Raw genomic sequence first — 21,959 nt, forward strand, 5'->3', positions numbered from 1 at the left:
CATGACAGAACATCTCTGGTACAAAGTCTGTATCTCTTTTTAATATGTAAACAGCAGTTATATTGGACATTAGATGTTATTTGGAATTGTCTTTACTGTTGGTTTACATCATAATCCAAACCCTTTTTTTCTGGACAGGTTCAGCTGATTTCAAAGAGCTGATGTTAAAAATGCTAATGCATAAAACAATGATATCTAAAGCACACTAGGTAAAATTGTAACTGTATTATTTGTCCATCTATATTCTCTGAGGAATGAGCATTTCACAGGCTACTCAATATACATCTCATGGCCTAAATTTTCAAAAGTGACTAGGGATTTTCGGTGCCTATATTTTTGGGTGCGCAACTTGAGAAACTTTGAAAGGAAATGATTTTTCAGAAGTTCCAAGCACCCATTATTTTGAAAACATGTGTCTCAAGTTTGGTACCCGGACATGGGAGAACTTAAACTCAGTAGTTATTTTTGAAAAGCCAGGGCCTTATTCTTCCACTTCATAAATTATTGTGTGATTGAAGCATGAACAGCACACTAATATACGTTTCATTTAAAAAAGAATGAACATAACCATGTGAATAATTTTTCAGTACTGCCTTGTGGATTAAACTGAAAATGATTAAGAGGAGATACTCATTTTGATGACTAAAAATGTAATTAAACTAGTCACATGTAACATTGAAAGCACATTTTTTGTATAAACTCACAGAAAGTCAATATTTTTGGCTTACTGTTTATTTTTTTGTTTAAAGCTATTGCCAGATCTCCATCTACTTTGATAGCACACAATTTGTTCATCATTAGTAGTGTTTAAAAAACCAAGTGAAGCATTATACTGTACAGTTTTTGGTTTGTATACACATTCTAGCTGACTTTTCTTTTCTTTTTTTTCATACTCAGTCGGAAATGTAGAGAGGCAGTGCATTACAACTGCTAGCCTTTATATGTACGGCATGTTCAGCAAAAGATGAATTGTATGTTTGCAGAAAAAACAAAGGAATATGAAGAAGACTGGGTTCAGATATTTGTTCTGAGCAGTCACCCGTCAAAATACCTGAGCATACCTGCAGCCCACACAGCCAAATTGAAAAATGATTAAAATGACTAGCATTTGACAGTCAGTCTCCATGCCCGTAAACTAATCCTAGGAGGACAGTTTTGCAGGCAGCTAGTAGCGCATACAGCCTATACAATATTTTATTTCTTTACTGTGGACTTTATAGTCAGCATATTTAAATGATTTAAAAAGTCATAATGATGTGGTGGTCTTGCAGTGCTTTTCAGTTACCCTCCTTTCTGGGTTTTATATTTTAGATGATATTTTCTTCTCTTATCTTTCTTTGATCTGACAGGAACAACAAAGCATCCCTCTGGATCTGCTACAGTGAAATATGCCCACAGGAAGCAGAGTTTTCACTTTTTTCTTTCTTGCTGAAACACTCTTTGCTACTACAGAGGGCTGACATGATAGGGTTGTCAAGAACCATCAAGATAGATATATCTTTAACAAAGAGTTGGAATGGGAGCCTTTTCTGCTGGCTGAACCTAGAAAAATTATGAGGAAAAAATTAACACACTTACCATTCAAATAGAATAAAAGACTTACATAATGACACCCACTGCTAACCCTTGCAAGCATGTGCTTGTTCTTACTCTTGCTCTGAGTTATTCTTATTTCTTTTCTTTTTTCTTCTGTGATCTCTTTCTTTGATCTGACAGAATATCAAAACCACCCCTCTGGATCTGCTTCATTGAATTGTACCCACAATACTGGCCACTTACATGTTCAGTGTTGCCTAATTGTCTCCATACAAGGGATGCTCCTGGCTTCCTCTCTGGGAGTAGTCATTGTTCGAAATGATTATGAAAAGTTGTGAAATAACTGAGAGATTGTCAGTATCCACTTTTTCCCAACTTAATTGAAGGAAGATGTACAGCAAAAACCCTTATACATGCAAAAGCAATAATGAAAATGGCAATTATTTGTTACTCACTAAGGGCTAAGCTCTGCTTTGCGGAATGTATACATGATCCTGTTGACTTTAGCAGGAGCTCCACGTCCTCACCACTGTGAATTTGTGTCTTCCTAGCACCCGGAATAGACATTTCCTTCTTTCACCACACATCCAGATTGTCGGAGAAATACCTTTATTAGTTCAGGGTGTTTTCTGTGTGTTTGCATGTGAGTATGAAGAAATTATCCTGGGAAAGCCAACTTGAACAAATTAGTTTTGCCTTTAGTTATAAAAGTGGTTGTGTCTGTGATCATTCTTATCTCTTCAGGGAGTGAGTTCCAAAGTTTAGGTCCAGCTCCAGTGAAAGATCTGCCTTTTCCACTTATGAGCCTTCTCTTATTAATCAATCCACAGTTACGTTGTTTTGGTGGAACTTCACTGGTTAAACGGATCGTGATCTCAGAGGGAGCGGCATTTGCTCTTGTTGCTAGGCACAGTCCCATAGAAGACTTTGAATTCAGGACAGATTCCTCAAACCAGTCTCTGTGTTCAATGGGGAGTCAGTATAAGTAACATATAGTGAATCACCAGTGAATCAGAAATCAGAACCTGATCCATAGAGTTCACAACACAAAATAACCTTAAAACCAAAATATTATGCTAGTATGAATACATTATTTCACACTAATTAGTGACTCTCCATTGTGCCTTTATTAAGTGAGTACATTAGAACTGATCAAATAATGAAAAATAGTGATTTGTGACTATTTTCATGAATAAAAGCACTGAGCCCAATTCACTGTAATTCCTGAATCCTATTATTTGTTGTTCCTAAGTATTCAAAGAACTGAGGTAGTCATGAAAATATATGATTCCTAATACTTTGACAAATTGTAGCACAAATGATTTTATCCAAAAAATAAAACCAAAAGTGTGGAATTTATTTGCTACTCATTATTCCCCTGTTTAAAAAGTTTGTCATCCACACAGAGGAGGAAGGTGAGCAATGCTATCTGACTTAGATGACCCACCACACAGCACAAATAACACAGAAATGTTCCAAGTGAAGAATTTGCACATAACTCATATAACTGATAGTTATTTGTAGATGAATTAATGCAGAAAATCAGGAGAGTTCTTGAATTAAGAAGTGAAGAAAAGAGTTCTTCACTAACCAAAAAGAGGGCTTAATTTATAATGAATATTATTTGCAATGAATAGTCATGTAACAAATGACCACTTCTAGAGAGCAAATTGATCCTTCACTTCTTATACCTCTCTGGAGCCATCTTAAAGTGTTATCTCAAAATTAGATTTGTAATCAGTACAATTCATGAAACAGATAATTCCACTACTGTCCAGCTTTTACTACAAAAATCTGAACAATTCAGAGCTTATATATAAAAACTGTTTCTTCATCTTCAGAATTTTTATTGCATGCTGTTGAGAGGTACTAATTATTGATTTGAAAAATTAGCAGCAAATACTTTACCAGACACTTCAAGTCATATTTTACTCAAGGTGGGAGGGGTGAAAATTACTGGCTGATGATTATAGTGGAAATAGCTAGAAGGGGCTCCTCTTTCTTGATTAGCAGATTTCAGATATATTACACAGTCATTACCACAGCATAAATTAACTATTATTCAACACATTTTGCATATATTAATTTGTTGGAGTAGATATTACTCAGTGTAAGTGTATAGCGATGTCAGTTATGGATCTGTAAAACCAAACTTTTAAAACATTTTAAACATATTGATAATGTGCCTTTTTAATGCCATTTTGAAGCCTGGGTAGAGCATATTTATATTATAGTTTTCAATTTATGTCAAGAACAGAGAGTGGATTTTTAAAGAATATTTTGTTGGAAATAATCCAAATGTAATTATTTCTTTAAGCTCCCTGAACATTACTGTATCTGCTTTTATTTTTTTAAACAACAGTATAACCTACTTTAAAAAGTGAAACCGTAAAACTATAACAAATATACAGACAAGTTACAGTTCTGGTCTCACAGATCGTATATTTAAGACTTATCTTTCAGCATTTGTAACTCTGTAGCACATCCCAATTAGTCCCTTTTTGGCTTTTTGTTTTGAAGGTTTTCCTGTTTTCTAAGATAGCTTTTGTGGCCTGTGGTACATGAGTTGAAGGCTCGGGGCTGACTCATGCCTTACCAGCACTACCAGATTTCGGATGTTTCTGCCAGTATAACATGAAACAGTAGGATCTGACACAGTCTCTGCACTTTGGTCAGAGAGAAAGGCAAAGGCAAGATTTAAGAGATGTGTTAGGAAAGATTGATGAGACTTGTGGGAGAAAAACACTAGTGAGAGGATGGGACGCACAAGAATGCTCTAATATTCTCCTTTCCTTCAGTTTATACCATATACCTACAGCAAATATTGATACTCCAAAAGTTCACTATAGAATATCTTCACTCCGGTTTACTGTCACCAAAATGGAGAGGAAAGATTAGAAAAACAGTAGAGTAGAAGAGCCACATTTTTTATTGTGATTTACTGGATTTCATTAGCAAGAAAAAGTTTTCAGTCATGGGTTTTACTGCTATTCTTTCAACAAGCAACTAGAAGCAGTTGAACATGACATCACATTTTAATGTTTTATATAGTTTTATTTTTATAAACCAAAAAAATACTAAAATATGGCTATTATATACTTTGATTTACTAACTGTGTCTGTTTGTGTATTCCAAGCATTAAAAAATAATGCCTTATGGTGATCATGTTTTATTTCAATAATAAACCAGAAGAGAAAAAATCACTGTTAAAATGCATTCCTTCATGATTAAATACCATTTCTTTTGTATTCCTGCAAACTCTCAAAAGGCCTGCTCTGTTATTTGTTTCTCTATTTTCTTGCTTTTTTCTTGGCTTTCCCCACAGAGTATGTTCTTAATTGTAAAGCAAGTGGAATAAAATATAGTGTATATCTCATTCGATTCAGCTTTCCGAAGTATATACGTTACCTAACTCATGACGGGAGACATTACTCATTAGTTTAGATATTCGATTAATCTTTTTTATCCCACAAGGAAGCATTCTCTAGATTTGACACTATAGCTTCATTTATTTATGTATCTACATCTGAAGATTATAATATACCAAAAATTCAAAGATGCACTTGGCCTGTGACCACCTGAAGTAAAATTAAACTATGTAAAATGAGATTACTCCGATTTGAACAAAATATTCCATTCCCTATAGAAATTACCAGAAAAGCTCTAGCACAAAAATTAGTCCCTATCGTTTACTCACAATTGTGGCTCTATTATCCTCTCTGCTGGGACTCCATGCAAACTCTACCAACAGGGCTCTTTAAAGAGAGCTGTAGCATTGGTGCCCTCTTTGGCTGCCCTAGCCAATGGAGAATAAGTCCCTATTAGTTAATAGTCCATCTCTCTCTCCTGCTTTGGTGCAACGGCATCTGTAATATTTTATGAAGTTTTGGATGTATCCTTATTAGAAAGATTGGAGGGAGTTCATTGATGAGCATCAAAATGTTGAGAGGACAGGAAAGATTGATTTACGGGCAAGATTTAAAGAGCTTGAAAAGTGGTGACTGAGTAAAGAGGGGCCACAGTAAAAATCTAGAAATATCTGAAGGTTGCTATAACGAAGTAAGGTAGAGGAATTATTTAGTGTGTCACCAGAAGTGTATATCTATCACAGTCTGGAAGGATATTCACAAAAGGAAAATGTAGGCTGAACTTCAGGAAAAACTTCCTGGCAGATGTAATTAGGCTATAAAATAGTTTCCAGAGTAAATTATGGAATCCCCATTATTTGGGTCTTTTAAAACTAGAATGAACAACCACTAGAAAATATAGGGAACAATCTTGCATTGGCAGGACGATAGACTGGATGATCTAAAACTTTTCCATCAGTAATGTCTATTCTGCGGTGTAACACTGCCAAGCCTGTAATGACCATAGTGTGAATCCAAATGTACTGGCAGTAACTCTGTCACAATGTCAGTCTGTGTGATGAGTTTACTGTTCTAATTAGATTGGCTCCCATCATGATCCATTGCATTTTTAAAATTGTTTTTTCTTTTTTTATAACTTGTCCTTAGCTTTCAGGCCAATGATTTTTTTGTGTATAAACTTAAATTAGCAGTTTATTAAGAGGACTACATTAAAAACTTAATTCATTATCAGGGGAAAATTTTCATTATGGCCAGATTGGTTCCTTAGAAGATCATCATTGTTGTAGTCTGTCTGGAAAATCTGATACATTCAGGTTCCTCTACTGATTTGAATGGACTGGAGTCCATAAAAATATGATGCAAATGCTGTTAATAGATATGCTCAGCAATCATTATTTATGTATTATTATCAGGGGCCTTCGTTTATTGCAGTTTTGCTACCACAACAGCTGGCATGGAATTTAGAGCTTGTCACAGATGTTAAACAGATAATGGCAGCAATACTCACCCGTCTCTTTTATTTCTTATATCACCTACACCTGTCCTGTCTTTTATTCTTTTTGGAAATACTAATTAGTGCTTATTAACTCAAGTTCATGACCATCTTCAAAAGTGGGAAGGAGAGAGGAAAGGATGGGCAGGAGAGGAAAAAAGATTGAAAGGGAAATAGAACATTGAAATGGCATGGGGGAAATTGAATTGGAGACGTAGTGGAAAAGGAAAAGGAGAATAAAGAACAGAGTTGATGGAGATAAGATCAAAGAAAGATATGGAGACATTTAATATGTTTTAATTAAATAAAGAAAATGACTCCCTCTCCAAATGTGTCCTGCAGAAACTTTTCATCTTTTTATTGTTAATTTTAAATAATTTTTAAAGCTCACATTTATGCTTTTAAAATATAAAAATAGTTAGGACAGCTATAAGCAAGCACAGTTAAATCTCTCAGCCACTGAAAAACATTTTTAATTAGAAAAGAGTGGGTAAAGTTTCACAGTCTAATTGAAACCTCCTGCTGGTATTACTGTAATAATATTGTGTTTTTATGGGTAGGGTGCCCCTTCCCAAAGGCCTCAGAGCACTTAAAAACAGTCTTAAGCAAAACCAAAGGCAATAGGGTCTATCAAATGGTACTAAAGTTGGTGCAGACACCAAAAACAAAACTCCTCCCTCTAACTCAGCCCCAAACATACAATTAAAGAGCTCTCAGACAGCATACAGAAAAACCTCACCAATCTGCAGCATGGGGAGGGATCTCTGGTTTAGATTAGTACAAATCTAGGGGGTTAGACAATTTTGGTAACATCACACTCCATTCAAACCGGCAGAGGCAACACCATGCCAAAGCCTTGGCTTCACTCCCACCATTCATTAAGGCAATGAAACAAGGTCAGGGGACTTAGAGTTCTTCATCTTCCTGGATCTTGCTGATGCAACAAGTGAGGGAACAGCAGGGCTAGGCTTTCACTGCTTCTGTGAACTTCTGGGCCTTAGGAGTGCAGAGGCATTCAGTCACCCATCTTGCAGGATCAGGGGAAGTCTTTAAAAAGACTGCAACTCTCCCATTTCATCTGTGGCCATCTTTTCAACTACTTGCCGCATTTGGACCAGCATCCAGCAATGTGTAATCAAAGATGGATGCTGCTGCTTTCTCAAGTGAGTGGAGAAGGGAAAGTGGCACTCAGTTCTGCTCCTTCCTCTTTCTTGTCCAAAAATGTGTGGGGAGGATGGAACAAGTGGGGAGGGGCAGCTCCAGCACAGCCGGTTTTTTTTAGACTTCACTGACCTGCAAGTCCCCCTCTTGGAAGACAAAGCGGAGGAAGTGGCTTTGAGAACAGTGTGGCAACAGACATTTTTAAGACCTCCTCACCCCATTCCAGACTACTAGCCGTGTATCTCATCAGTCGTTCAGCAAATAGAAGCAGGTGAAAAAGGGTGTCGCTAGGAGTAAGTAGTGCGATGAACCTAAGAAGCTACGGGGAGAAAGGGAGAAAATGAAAGAGGAGAGAGATAGGCAGGGGACAATGTTATGCAGGGCTTTGGAATTAAAGATGAGGAACTTGAAGATGATGTGGAATTGCAGAAAGGGCAGAAGTAATCAGAGCATCCAGGGAGGATGATGTTCTAAGTAGCATCTTTTAATGAACAAGCGACTCAAGTGGTAACTTGCAGGAATTGTACAGCAGGGAGCCCACAGAGAATATTTTTATTTTATTTTATTTTATTTTGATTTCTAAATACAAAAAGATGCTTTTCTGTAGTTGTAGGAGCCTTCTGCCCTTCATTACAGTCACAAAAAATAATAAGCCCCATTCTCAATCCACATCAGTGAAACAATGTCCATGTGTGTAGATTGCATTGAAGGATGAGGACCTTTAAGAGGAGCTGATTAATAGAATTAAACACCTGAAGGGAAAGATCATATAGTCTGACCACTTGCACAACATGGAACATAGAGCTTCCCCTGGTAATTCCTTCATCGAGCCCCAGGAATATAACCATAAGTTTTGGAGCCTGGGCAATGAGGAGGACTTTGACGTCTGTTATCTGATGTGGGTGCAGGCTGGGTGATGAGAAACTGCCACCTACATTCATCTAAAATCAAATTCCAGGGTAATCCCTCCTTTCTAATTTGAGTAACAAGAGGAAAGTGATTTTGGGGTAAAATTATCGATTATCTGAAAATGGAATATTCTGATTGACCAACTTTCACAATCTTACCTGTTCTTGACACTAAGATATACCATTAATGAATTATTTTATCTGGCTTGTATTAGAGTTAGCAGAGAAATCCTCTTGTAATGTTCTGTACTCAGCCATTGAATGGTCAAAGAAAGTAAGATTTTCCTTTATAAACTTAATACACATTTGGGTGGATGTTGAAAGATCAGGTTTTTTTCATTTGGCACAGCTGCAATGAACAGAAAAGTGTTTCAGTAAATTTTATCATGGGACAGGAATTATACATGAGCATAATATAAATTATGGCTTTAGATTTTTTATAGCACCCACTAAATATATAATTCTGTAACATTTGTAGAAAATCATATTATATAAAATTACAATAAGGAGCAAATTGCTTTTGCTTTGGAGAGGAATTTTTTTAAAAAATTGAATAGAATTCTTCAAAATTTTGAACAACTTTATCCAGCTCAAATTTGCCCTCATAGTGGCTGAGCGGCAATGAGTCCACAAGCCTCATGGATGGTCTACCCATTGAGAGGCTATGGTTGCATGACAGCTGAGACTGCACCATGTTCTGTGTAGGCCCTGGTCCCTCAGAAGTAGTTACATAATGTGTGTTTTAACATTGCACTTCCAGCCAAGTCTGCCCCCTTTGTAGGGGTGGAGTCTCTGATGACTTGTATAGCTGGCCACAGACATGGTGGAGCCTAGCTCTTCCTCCTATCTCAAAGTGTGTGGAGTAGTGATCTTCAAGAATGGAAAGTTGGGAGAGCTAAATGGCTCTCACCCGGCCTCACCATCTCAATTAAAAGCCGTTCTGGGTGCCCAGGGGGCATCTTGCTGCCATTGCTGCCTCACTCTCTCTCCTTGTAATTCAGGTATGTTGACCTATGTTTCTAGGATGCTGTGGATCTGACCAATCACTGTTCTTCTGCATTAGGAGGGAATTTTTTCCAGTGGGCCTAATTGTAGGGTGTCCAGAAGGTATTTCACCTTCTTTGCAGCATCATGATGGCACCTTCTAGTTTAAAAGGAGTAAGAATGGGAATTTTAATAGTAGGAAAGACATATAGGAATGTTAAATTTGTTGTAACTTGCCACGGTATCCATAGGCAGCTGGTGAAAATATTCTTGGGAGGAGTTAAGCCTTTCCCCCCCACTCACCCCACAGCCATTTCTTCTGTCCTGTGGGTCTGCACTGCTCCCTGCTCCAGCCTGTGGGCTCTCACTGCTCACAGATTTGGAGGAACCCACCACAGCATCACTTGATGCATCTATGTGTATGCAGACAGCGCCCTCCCCATATGATACCCCACCCCATCCCATTTCTTGCTGGAGGCTGATGGGGTAATCAGGGGGCTGATGGGAACATGGTTTGGTGGAAGCAGAGGGGTTGATGTAGCAGGGGATGATAGGGTCTGAGGAAGCAGGGGGATGATGTAGTGGAGGGAATAGTGGGATATGATTATTATCAGAGTATGAACATGCCATTTCTTCTGAAGGGGAGCCCTCATGGAGTAGTCAGGAAGAAGAGCACCTCCGTGGAACTATTCCCACCCCCTTAGAGCTGTCAGGAAGAGGAACCCTCTCCCAAGTCCCCCTCTCATGAGGTTGTCTTCGCTCCACATGGAGCAATCAGGATGAAGAGGACTGCCCTTTGGGGGCAGATAGTGATTTACTCACCTGAGAGCTCAGAACAGTCCTATTGGCTTCACTCAAGGTCTCCAGCATCACATGGAGGGGGAGGAAGAGTGATGAACATTTTAAGGTGGTGTTCTAGCCTTACCCTTTACCTTGTTGGCAAGTTAATATGAGCGGGAGGGAGAAATGTCTTTGGGCTTCACTGCCCATGTGTGTATTGTGGGGAATGGCCACTTCCCGAAGTGCCAGGGCATAGCACCATCCTGGATTCCAAGTGCATGAATGGCACTCCAGAACACTCTTGGAGCACGTGCTCCTGAGACAGGGGGATCTGAGCCCCCTATAACCTTACCACCACCGCCTATGCCAGTATCCCAGTGGAGATAAAGGTGGTAAGGGTCAGCTTCCAGAGACTCAGGATGCGGCTGTTGGACCTTTTGCCTGTAAGGACTTTAATCTTCACAGACTGAGGTCCCTCTTTGTACCCTCTTTTCCACTCACAAAAGGATGGAATTTAGTGGATAAAGAGGATTTAGTGGTGGACTGAGCCTTACAGGTTAGGCTGAAATGGCTCAATCCCAAATTATCAGTTATTTGGTTTGAGGCCATTTAATCTCACACTCTATCCAGTAAAATACCTGGGCCCCTCCCCACTGTTAAATTATTAAAGTTGTGGCCTGTCACTTAAATCCACCCCTGAGCCCATGTTTCATTCACTTGATCAAATAACCAACTGCACTGAAGAATCCAGACTAGCTGAGTCACTGCTTGTTTGTAAAATGCAACCCTTCTTCCCCTCCAAATGTGCAATAATAAAACAGAAATCAATATTCTTAACCTAATTTATCAAACGTCCTGAAGATACTGATGCCATTTAACAGCTGTAGACACAAATAAAAAAGCAATATCTCACACCATTAGTACAAAACAATAACATTTTCAGGCTGTGTATGCTATCCACCAATGGGCTGTCAATCATGTTTGCTCTGAAGAACAGAGTGCTTAGGGGCTGTTAATCATGCTGGCTGTGTGAGAGAACACATTAAGAAACACTGTGCCACTATTCACTGAATACAAAGATAAACGTATACAAAAACAAATGCAGATTAAAACAATGAGGAATCCAGTGGCACCTTAAAGACTAACAGATTTATTTGGGCATAAGCTTTTGTGGGTAAAAAACCCACTTCTTCAGGTACATGCAGGCATTATTATACATGAAGAGTAGGGAGTTACTTTACAAGTGGAGAACCAGTGTTGACAGGGCCAATTCAATCATGGTGGATGTAGTCCACTCCCAATAATGAGGAGGTGTCAATACCAAGAGAGGGAAAGTTGCTTTTGTAGTGAGTCAGCCTCTCCCAGTCCCTATTCAAGCCCAAATTAATGGTGTTAAATTTGCAAATGAATTTTAGTTCTGCATTTTCTCATTGAAGTCTGTTTCTGAAGTTTTTTTTGTTGAAGTATGGCTACTTTTAAATCTGTTATGGAATGTCCAAGGAGATTGAAGTGTTCTCCCACTGGCTTTATGTTACCTTTTCCTGATGTCTGATTTGTGTCCATTTATTCTTTTACGTAGAGACTGTCCAGTTTGGCCAATGTACATGGCAGAGAGGCATTGCTGGCACATGATGGCATATTAGTAGTTGTGCAGGTGAATGAGCCCCTGGTGGCGTGGCTGATGTGGTTGGGTCCTCTGATGGTGTTGCTAGAGATATGGGGACAGAGTAGGCAATGAGGTTTGTTACATGGATTGGTTCCTGGGTTAGTGTTTCTGTGGTGTGGTGTGTAGTTGCTGGTGAGTATGTGCCTCAGGTTGGGGTGCTGACTGTAAGCGAGGACTGGCCTGCCTCCCAAGGTCTGTGAGAGTGAGGTATCGTTTTCCAGGATAGGTTGTAGATCGTTGATGATATGCTGGAGAGGTTTTAGCTGGGGACTGTACATGATGGACAGTGGTGTTCTGTTGTTTTCCTTGTTGGGCCTGTCCTGTAGTAAGTGATTTCTGGGTACTCGCTCTGTCAATCTGTTTCCTCACTTCCCCAGGTGGGTATTGTAGTTTTAAGAATGCTTGATAAAGATCTTGTAAGTGTTTGTCTCTGACTGTGGAGCAAATGCGGTTGTATCTTGGGGCTTGGCTGTAGACAGTGGATCGTGTGATGGAAGCTGGAGGCATGTAGGTAATCTGTCAGTGGGTTTCCAGTATAGGGTGGTGTTTATGTGACTGTCACTTATTTGCACTGTAGTATCCAGGAAATGGATCTCTTTTGTGGACTGGTCCAGGCTGAGGTTGATGATGGGGTGGAAATTGTTGAAATCATGGTGGAATTCTTCAAGGGCATCCTTCCCGTGGGTCCAAATTATGATGATGTCACAATGTAGCACAAGTAAAGAAGGGGTACTAGGGGACAAGAGCTGAGGAAGCGCTGTTCTAAGTCAGCCATAAAAATGTTGGCATACTGTGGGGCCATGCAGGTACCCATAGAAGTGCCACTGACTTGAAGGTATAAGTTTTCCCTAAATCTGAAATGGTTGTGCGAGAGGACAAAGTCACAGAGCTCAGCCACCAGGTGTGCTGTGTCCTCATCAGGGATACCGTTCCTGACAGCTTGCAGTCCATCCTTGTGTGGAATATTGGTATAAAGAGCTTCTACATCCATGGTGTCCAAGATGGTGTTTTCAGGAAGATCACCAATGCATTGTAGTTTCCTCAGGAAGTCGGTGGTGTCTCGAAGATAGCTAGGAGTGCTGGAAGCATAGGGTCTGAGGAGAGAGTCCAAATAGCCAGATAATCCTGCTGTAAGAGTGTCAATGCCTGAGATGATGAGGCATCCAGGGTTTCCAGGTTTATGGATCTTGGGTAGCAAATAAAATACCCCTGGTCGGGGCTCCCGGGGTGCGTCCGTTTAGATTTGTTCCTGTGCTATACCAGGGAGTTTCTTGAGGAGATGGTGTAGTTTCTTTTGGTACTCCTCAGTGGGATCGGAGGATAGTGGCCTGTAGAATGTGGTGTTGGAGAGTTGCCTGGCAGCCTCCTGTTCATAATCCGACCTGTTCATTATGACTACAGCACCTCCTTTGTCAGCCCCTTTGATTATAATATAAGAGTTGTTTCTTGAAGCTGTGGATGGCATTGCGTTCTGTATGGCTGAGGTTATGGGGCAAGTGATGCTGTTTGTTCACAATTTCAGCCGGTGCACGTCTGCAGAATCACTCTATGTAGAAGTCCAGTCTGTTGTTTCAACCTTCAGGAGGAGTCCACACAGAATTCTTCTTGTAGTGTTGGTAGGATTAATTTCAGATTACAGATTAATTACAGATTAATTTCACTGCATTATTAGTGGTTTGCTCAAATTTATTAATTGAAGTCACAGAATCCCAATCATTCAATCGGATGCCATTTTATTAACATACATAACTAACCAACAAATAGTGCTTAAGGACAAGTAGCCTTTTCAAGTTACCTTTGGGACAGATATCACCTCATTCCTTCCCTTTCTCTATGCAATAGATGGTGATACAAACTATTAATAATAATAGTTAATTAATAATCCTCCCTCAGCTCACCAAGTTAGGGCTCAGTCTCCACCCATGCAAACTGAGCACTGGACTTTGGCATAGCTGGAGGCACTTTGCAATAGGAGCAGATGGCTCATGTAGGACAAAATTTCAGTGGACTCACCAGTATCATAGGAATTAACAATTAAAGAAGTGCAGAAAAATTAAGTCAAACGTAATGAAGCTTTGGTGAAATAAGATATCCTAGAAAGCTTAACTGAACCTGGCATTAGTCTTTTCTGACATTAGAATAATTGACAAATGGGAAGAAAATGAAGTAGCTCTGTAGCCAGTAACGTCATTGTTTTATTATTTGTAAATAAAAATATAAGTAATTTTAAGAAATCCTCCCACTCCTTCCATGCTATTTAGTTGTCTGTAATTACATGCATTAAAGTGATTTATGCTTCATGTTTTACATAGGCAGCGTTGGTCATTATTATCAAAGAGGGGCTAGTTGGATTAGATGGACCAGGGGCTTCTTCCTCAATAATAGTCCCTGTGTTTCTCCATGTTCATCTTGAAAATATATTGGAGGAAAATAACTAATAAAAAGCCATTATACCATAAAATGTTTCTGTTTGTGTTTACAAGTTCAGTCAGTAATGAAGAAACTTAATTTTGGGGGGTTTTTGACATTTAATAAATGTGCCCTTTTTACCTACTACACTCGTAGAAACAAAGATTCCCTCTGTCATTTAATGGAAGAATTGATTTCTGTTTCTTTTATGTGAAAATAAAATACTCACCCAAAATGCCAAAGTCAGGTCACACTAAGAGAGAGACAAACACAGCTGCATGTTCATTCTTCAGGATGACAATAGGGCTTGATCCTGAAAGGTGCAAGCACCTTCAGCTTCCCAGTGGCCTGGCGTATGTCAAGCATATCTGTAAATGTGAAAATATAAACACAAGCATCTATTGCTCATGAGCAAAATACATCGTTTTTAGAGTATTACTTATTGTAACCAAGATGTGTCTATATTGATGTGCATCCAGGGCTATGTACAACATGTTTATCCATTATCTACTCTAGGAGAAACAATATTTTTATTTTGAACATTATAAAGTTATATTTCTCCTGGTTATATAAATGAGGATCTTTGAGCTGGATGTCCTTTTCAACTTGCAAACAGCCAGTAATTTAGCAGATTCATTTTGTTTCCTCAGTCGGACCTGTGAAATACAACTAACAGCTTTGGGACAGGTATCCCCTAATTCCTTCCCTTAAGACCTTGTTTTATCTTTCTGTGATATAAAAGCTTGACCATACACTACCAAATGCTCCCTAAAGTGTTTGAGTACAAATCTTGTTTTATGTATGGTAGAACAGCAGGGAGTCTCTATTCAGTTCCTCAAATTACTTTCCTGCAATGCCTTACTAAGTAAGCTAACACTAATATAATTGTAGTTTTGCTGTTTCACTGTTTCAAAGGCTTTAAATTTGGTAAGCTAGTGCTTTCAGAGCTAATGCTCTTTCTCCATTGAGGACATTTTGAAGGTGAAATAAAAGTAAATGTAATTCTATAAGAAAAATATTAAAGTAGCTAGAATGATTGTGTGTTTCAAGGAGTGATGGTAGTGCTTTGTACATTGGTACTGAGGGCTTGATGGATAGGAGAAAGGAAAATGATGCATTGGAATAGAATTTTAAGGAACATTATACAAAGCAAGAGATGTGATTATTTAGAAAAAACAATTCTATGCCTCTACAGGTCCTGCGATTAATTTGAAATACTGTAAGTGCACTGCCAGTTATATAAAAATTGTTTATAATAGCTATTTCCTATTCCTGCCTGTTGCTTGAATTACTAGAGGTGTTCTGGGGAATCTGCTTTTGATCTGTGTATGCTATGATCTAGTAAACTGAGCCCAGGGCTAGGAATCAGGAGAACTGTGATCTATTCCCAAATTTGCTGCAGATATGCTATGTATCCTTAGGCAAGTCATTTAACCTCTCTGTGTCTCAGTTTTCACCTCATATATAAAATGGGAATGATAAGACTTATCTACCTTTCTAAAGTATTTTGAGCTGTGTGGAAGAAGAAGAGCTAGACCTGCAAATTCTTATTATTTATGGTGCCCCTTGTGCAGTAGCATAGTAATGTTACATGCATTTTAACAAAAGCTATTTATATAGTTTCATTTCCTTAAAAAGTTCCAAACATTGTTTTAAAAAAAGTCATTTTCACAAGAAAAAGATAATACTTATCATTCACAGAGGGATTTAGGATTGTTTGGGGTTTTTGTATTTAGTATCTTTGTGAGTAGAAGCTGACAACAATACCCAGTATTGCCTGTTTACAGATTAAGACCTTGATCCTGGTACTCCTTCAATTCACTGCCAGGATTACCAGTAACTTCATTGTTTTCAAGATCAGTAGCATAAAGTAAAGGTAGTGAACATTTACTAGAACATCTTTAGTTGTAAAATAATGGATACTGTTGACAGGTAAGTTTTAAGTGTCCATCTCTTGTCATCTGAACAAGTCATCCTGGTTTTCCATGGTATTCTTCCTTTCTCCATCCTCTGCTATCATAAATCTTCTTGAACTGCCAGGCAAAGTCAAAAACGTTTATGTAAATTGTCTTTATAACTGAACAATCAGAATATTCCTGAGACCGGGCAACATGAGACCAAATGAGTGAATCTGAACTGGGCATCAGTTTACAAAATGTAATAATTAATTGCAGTGCTTCTACAAGAGGAGGAAACTATCAGTACTGCAACCATTATAAAAACTGGTAGAGGAATGTATGTTTTGTGATCAATATTGCTAGTAAATATAACAACTCACATTTGTATTTCAAAATATGATTCTTAAAAAGCACTATTGTAATAACTTTGATAATTGTCTGAACCACTGATAAGTGGGAGTTATTTGCTTCAACTGATTATTACCAGAGTTGCATGGAAGCCTGCATATCCCACTATGTCTGGCATTAACTGTTGCTATTAGTCCTTGTTTGCACTTATGAACACCAAATTCACACAAATTAAAGCAAAAAATAAAAAGTGTTGTGACAGAATAACGTACATAATATAAAATACTATGTCTGTGTTGAATTGAATCAAGTTTCTGTGTATTTAAAATACAGCTACAATGGAAACTTGCCAGTTTGCACCCATCTGTGGTCCTGCAAGATGCTGAGCTCCTATTAGGAGATGAAGTCAATAGAAACTGAATGTGCTCCTCAGTTTCTAGGTGATACTCAGCACCTTGCAAGATAAGGCCTCAGGAGACCCGCTGCAAACTAGCCTGTTCTGTGAATTAATGAGTGAGTAAGCAATTATTATAAAAACATGAATAACGCATCACAAAATGGACTTTATTCACTCAGGGCCTGATCCAAAGCCCACTGAAGTCAATGGAAAGTCATCAATTGACATCAGTTAGACTTTGTCTTAGATTCTTATTTTGTCAGTATATTATTTATGATAATTCATTGAATATTAGAAATATATTGCAATAATATTTTGTAAATATTACCAAAATTTTTAATGTCCCTATGGCATCTATTACAGCCTCTTTTTTGAGAAATGGGGAGAGGCCAACAGTTGTTTTGTGTGGACTATAAAGAGTACATTTTATCAGACTGCACATTGAAGAGGTTCTACTGCCTCTTAAATTGTTTTAAAAGAAATAATATAATTTATCAATGGGGTTTATATTTTAGGGGGCTTTTTCAGGTGCTGTTTTCTTTGCATGCTAAGGTGAGAAAATCATTGACGCAAACAAGAAAATTATTTAGGGCACAGTCCTTTCAAATATATGGGTATATACTACTTAGTATTTTTTAAAATCAGCTGCTTAACTTAAAGTGTAGTTCTGGATTTTCTGAAATCCACTGAAATGCAGCCTGTGTATCTGAAAGGCATATAGAGTTCTTAAATAGTATCATTAGTGGAGACAGCAGTAAAAAAAATTGCCAGCAATTGTTTTAAATATAGCTTAAAAACAGTTATATGTCTGAGTGGGTTGTGTAAGTGGTTGAAACATTTCGGTCTGTGGGCCAGTTTCTACTGTTTATGGAACTACTCAGTGTCATATACTGGGAGCAGAATTTGGTCCCGAAATTTAAAGTTGAAATTACTAATTATATATTTCATGGTTTTACAACCATCGATATTCTGTGGTATGAAAACTGATCCAAAATAAACACAAAAACTAAATATTGTCTTATCTGGTAAAAGAATACTACCAAGAAGTTAGATGATTATCTAAAGACTTTTATTGTAACTCCTGTAGCTATAGTGTATCTTGAAACAATACATTTCCATTATTTTTTTATTTTTAACTGCTGTGTTAGTGAAATTGTGATTGTTTTTTTCTTATACATTATCCATGAATTTTATTTCTCAATTTGCTTTCCCCCTCCTTTAAGATCCCAGAGGCGTATTTTATTAGAGATCCTCATACTTTCCTCCTTACAAAGGACTTTATTAAGGTATATGTGTTGTATTTGGTGCAAAGAAATCTCTCAAGACCTTAACTGCATGTCCTCACAGGTTAACATTTTCACATGTAACCCCAGCTACTGGAAATAAGAATGGTTATTTGGTTAACTGAAGCATGCTTGAAAGGAGAAGCAAAGCTTGTCTACAAAATACTAACACTTGGATGAGTCTGCAGCCTGAGAGAAGAGCACCCGGTGAATTTTCTGGACTTTTTTCATGGCTGACTTAGGATTTGCTTGCATTGTCAAATAGTGTGTTGACCTATCTCTTTGATGCATATTGATTATGACAATCACTCTCCTTTCCCTGCAGGCCATGGAGGCACAGATACAGAACTTTGGACAGACGCCATCTCAGTTGCTTATTGAGCCACATCCGCCTCGGAGCTCTGCCATGCACCTGGTGAGATATAACTGCTGGTTGGGAATTTATTTCCTTTCAACCTGAGGATCCTTTATAGGTCATAAAATACCTATTTAAGTAACACTTTCTTTTCATGCCCTGAGTTGCCTACAGTGCCGTAGCCCTTACTCTGCGCAGAAATTGCATGCAGGCTCTTGAACAGCAAGGTGGAAGTTGGAATAGCTCTAACTTCCTACAGTCACTGACTTCTGTTGCCCAATCTTGGATTTAAAAACTGCTATCTTCATAAATATGTATTTGCTGATTATAACCGCATGAAATAAAAATGACTGCATGCTTTTCTCATATTAAACATTTTGTTTCAAAAAAAGAGAGAAACGTTCCAGAGTGACTTATGAACATTGGCTGCTTGTCATGAATGAAGAAATGTAGTTCAAATCATGATGGAACCCTTCTGTCCATTCCTGTGAAAGAACACATTATGTCCTTGTAATTTCAATTTGAACTTCAGCATTCATTACCAACGCACTCTTTTATGTGCTCATTAGAGAATTATATTATGTAGCCAAAGTGAAAAATACTGGTATCTGTCTGTATTAGCGTCTTTGGTGTAAACAGCTGAGGGCAAGAAACTTCCTATGAAGTTTCAGTAAATAGATCATAATATTTTCATTAGCTTTCATAGTTTCCATTACACATAAGGAAAATCACATTGTGCAAATGGCAGTTCCTCTGGAAATTTTAGTTTTGCTCTTTTTTAAATTAAACAGTATCTGCAAATTTACATGATAGCTAGATATTTTAGATCTTAAAAATGTAGATAATGTATTTTAGACAGCAGTTTAAATCAATAGATTCAGAAAAGCAAAAGATTACTTAAACTTCCTAGAATTCATCCTAGTTGATACAGCAGTTAATTTATGAAGACATCTAATACATTCAAACTGGGCTTCAAGAAGCAATGAACTTCAATTGCAGCACTTGGACATTAAGAAAAACTTCCTAACTGTGAGGGTGGTTAAGTACTGGAATAAATTGCCTAGGGAGGTTATGGAATCTCCATCATTGGGGACTTTTAAGAGCAGGTTGGACAAACACCTGTCGGGGTGGTCTAGATAATTAGTACAGCCACCAGTGCAGGGGACTGGAGTAGATGACCTCTTGAGGTCCCTTCCAGTTCTATGATTCTATGATTCATATAATCTCACTGATAATAAAAATGTTACTAGCCATGAAAAAAAATTATGTTCTACCTACAGAATCATGACCCTGATTTTATAATCATTTATACTTTTAAATATGATTTGTAAGAAATTAAAAGGTAAAGTCAATTCATGTAGTTTTCTCTAAAGGATTAACTTAAATCTATAATACATTAGAAATATAACTAATCATCTGTGGGATTTCTGAGTTCCTCCTCTAAAAATTCTTGTTTCAGCCATTGGACTTTATACAATTTTATGTTTTTGATGTAATAATGGGTTAACTGACTCTTCTATTTGACTCCTATCTACAGTGTATGAATATTAACTGTTCTGATCGTTTTGTGTTTTGATTTTTTGAATTAATGCTGATTTATCATTTTACAACCTGTAATGATAACCTAATGGACCTTAACCATACCTCTTCTCTATTTGTCCTCATGTAATGATCCAGCAATAGTTTTCCCTCCTATATTGCTAGTGCAGATAGCATTGTTTTCCCTGTATGTACACGTGTTTGCCTACTCACTTTAACCTTGTTTTCCCTCAGACCTCCTCACTAATTGTGTTATCCCTTCTGTTTTCTTCTGCTCTCTTCTCCTTTCTACTCAACAGTGTTTCCTTCCACAGAGTCCACTCATGTTTAAAGATCAGATGCAGCAGGATGTTATAATGGTGCTGAAATTTCCATCAAATTCTCCTGTCACACATGTGGCAGCCAACACACTTCCCCACCTTACCATTCCTGCAGTGGTAACTGTGACTTGCAGCAGACTTTTTGCAGTGAATAGATGGCACAACACAGTAGGTATGTGCTCATAGATAGATCTCTTATTTAAATGTTCTGTACACAGTGGAATCTTATTTAGTTTCAAGTGGAGTAGCTGGGTTAATCCCACTCATCTACAGATAGGCAACACATTTTTACCCATTTATCCATGTGTATATTGAATACTCACAGTGTCCATTTTCCATGGTATCACTCCAAGAAGCACCCTCCCTAAAGCCACCACGTGAGCTTGGCAGCCAATTGCTTTGTGCTACATCGGTATCAATCTTTGATGTAACATTTTTGGGACAGTACTATTATTCTTGATGCCACATATATAATATGCCACAATTTTCAGGAATACATAATACTAGCCTAGCTAGTATGTGTGTATCACTGTTCACTGTGTGAGGGAGTGTCAGCTATATTCAGATGTCTGTCACAAGAGCCAATAGTACAAGCAAAAACTAAAGGACTATATTCCTTGGCTCCACTTATAGTGTGTCCGGTATGGGTGAAGTAGAAGAACTTAATGATTACCCCTGTGAACAACTAAGTGGTCATCGATCTATTTCAACATTCCCTTCTATTCTAAATGTTTCTGTGCTCTGTCACTGTGCAATACACATGTCAATGGTGATGCACAGCTATCTGGTTAAAGGTAGTTTAAACAAATCCAGGTATCTGACTTATCATTACCTTTGAGTATTATATCAGGTACCTCCACATTTAGAGGTACCCAAAGTTTATCCAGAGTTTTACACATCTCTTTTTAAAAGAGAATTATATTAATTTTGCTCATCCCCATAGCCTGAAAGCTTGAAGGGCAAGAAGTAGTCGTTGGCATATATAGACTGTAAAATGGAAATGTATTTGAAAAATGTTTTCTGTTCGGAATTAGTAATCTGAGCCTGCTACAGGTAGTGGCCATGTGACTAAAAGAGTCATTTGCTTACAGTCATTTGTGACACTGGCAGTTGAGGAACCCAATGTAAGATACCATAAACAAGTCAGTCTCCTACAGTACTTTAATACTAGTTTTAATAATATTGTTCTGTTAGTCTTTTGTAAATTTTTCAGGTCTTCTGGGGACATTGGCTAACCACCCTTGACCATTAGCAGGCTTCTTGGGGAACCTCCTAGTATGTGTTACTGTCTCCTCCATTTCTTAAAAGGATCTTTTAGTGGGCAGTAGAGCAGTGGGAGTAGTGAAACGCACCCACTCCCACCACTTTAGTGAGACAAAGGTAAATAATAGCTGGTGCGGTAGCTAAGGAAACCTCAGGTGTTCCCTAGCAACCATGCTTTAGTTAAGTGAAGCCTTATAGGCCTTGATATTTCCTTGAGGTTCATGTAACTATTTTGTTCACTTACATACATGT

The 21,959-nt window shown here is 38.0% G+C and overlaps 1 protein-coding gene across 6 annotated transcripts in view; it reads left to right on the forward strand.

The window, feature by feature from the left end:
• NBEA (neurobeachin) overlaps positions 1 to 21,959 on the forward strand; it is an 848,497-nt gene that overhangs the window by 796,404 nt on the left and 30,134 nt on the right. For 4 of the 6 annotated variants that reach the window (XM_073341812.2, XM_073341834.2, XM_073341854.2 and 1 more), the window contains 2 exons: positions 18,556 to 18,645; positions 20,424 to 20,616. In XM_073341812.2, the coding sequence (XP_073197913.1) occupies positions 18,556 to 18,645; positions 20,424 to 20,616 (283 nt within the window). The remainder of the gene's footprint in view (positions 1 to 18,555; positions 18,646 to 20,423; positions 20,617 to 21,959) is intronic. The other 2 variants (XM_073341823.2, XM_073341864.2) reach the window with 1 other exon arrangement.

Source organism: Lepidochelys kempii, chromosome 1, assembly GCF_965140285.1.
Source record: "Lepidochelys kempii isolate rLepKem1 chromosome 1, rLepKem1.hap1, whole genome shotgun sequence".
Lineage (NCBI taxonomy): Eukaryota > Metazoa > Chordata > Testudines > Cheloniidae > Lepidochelys > Lepidochelys kempii.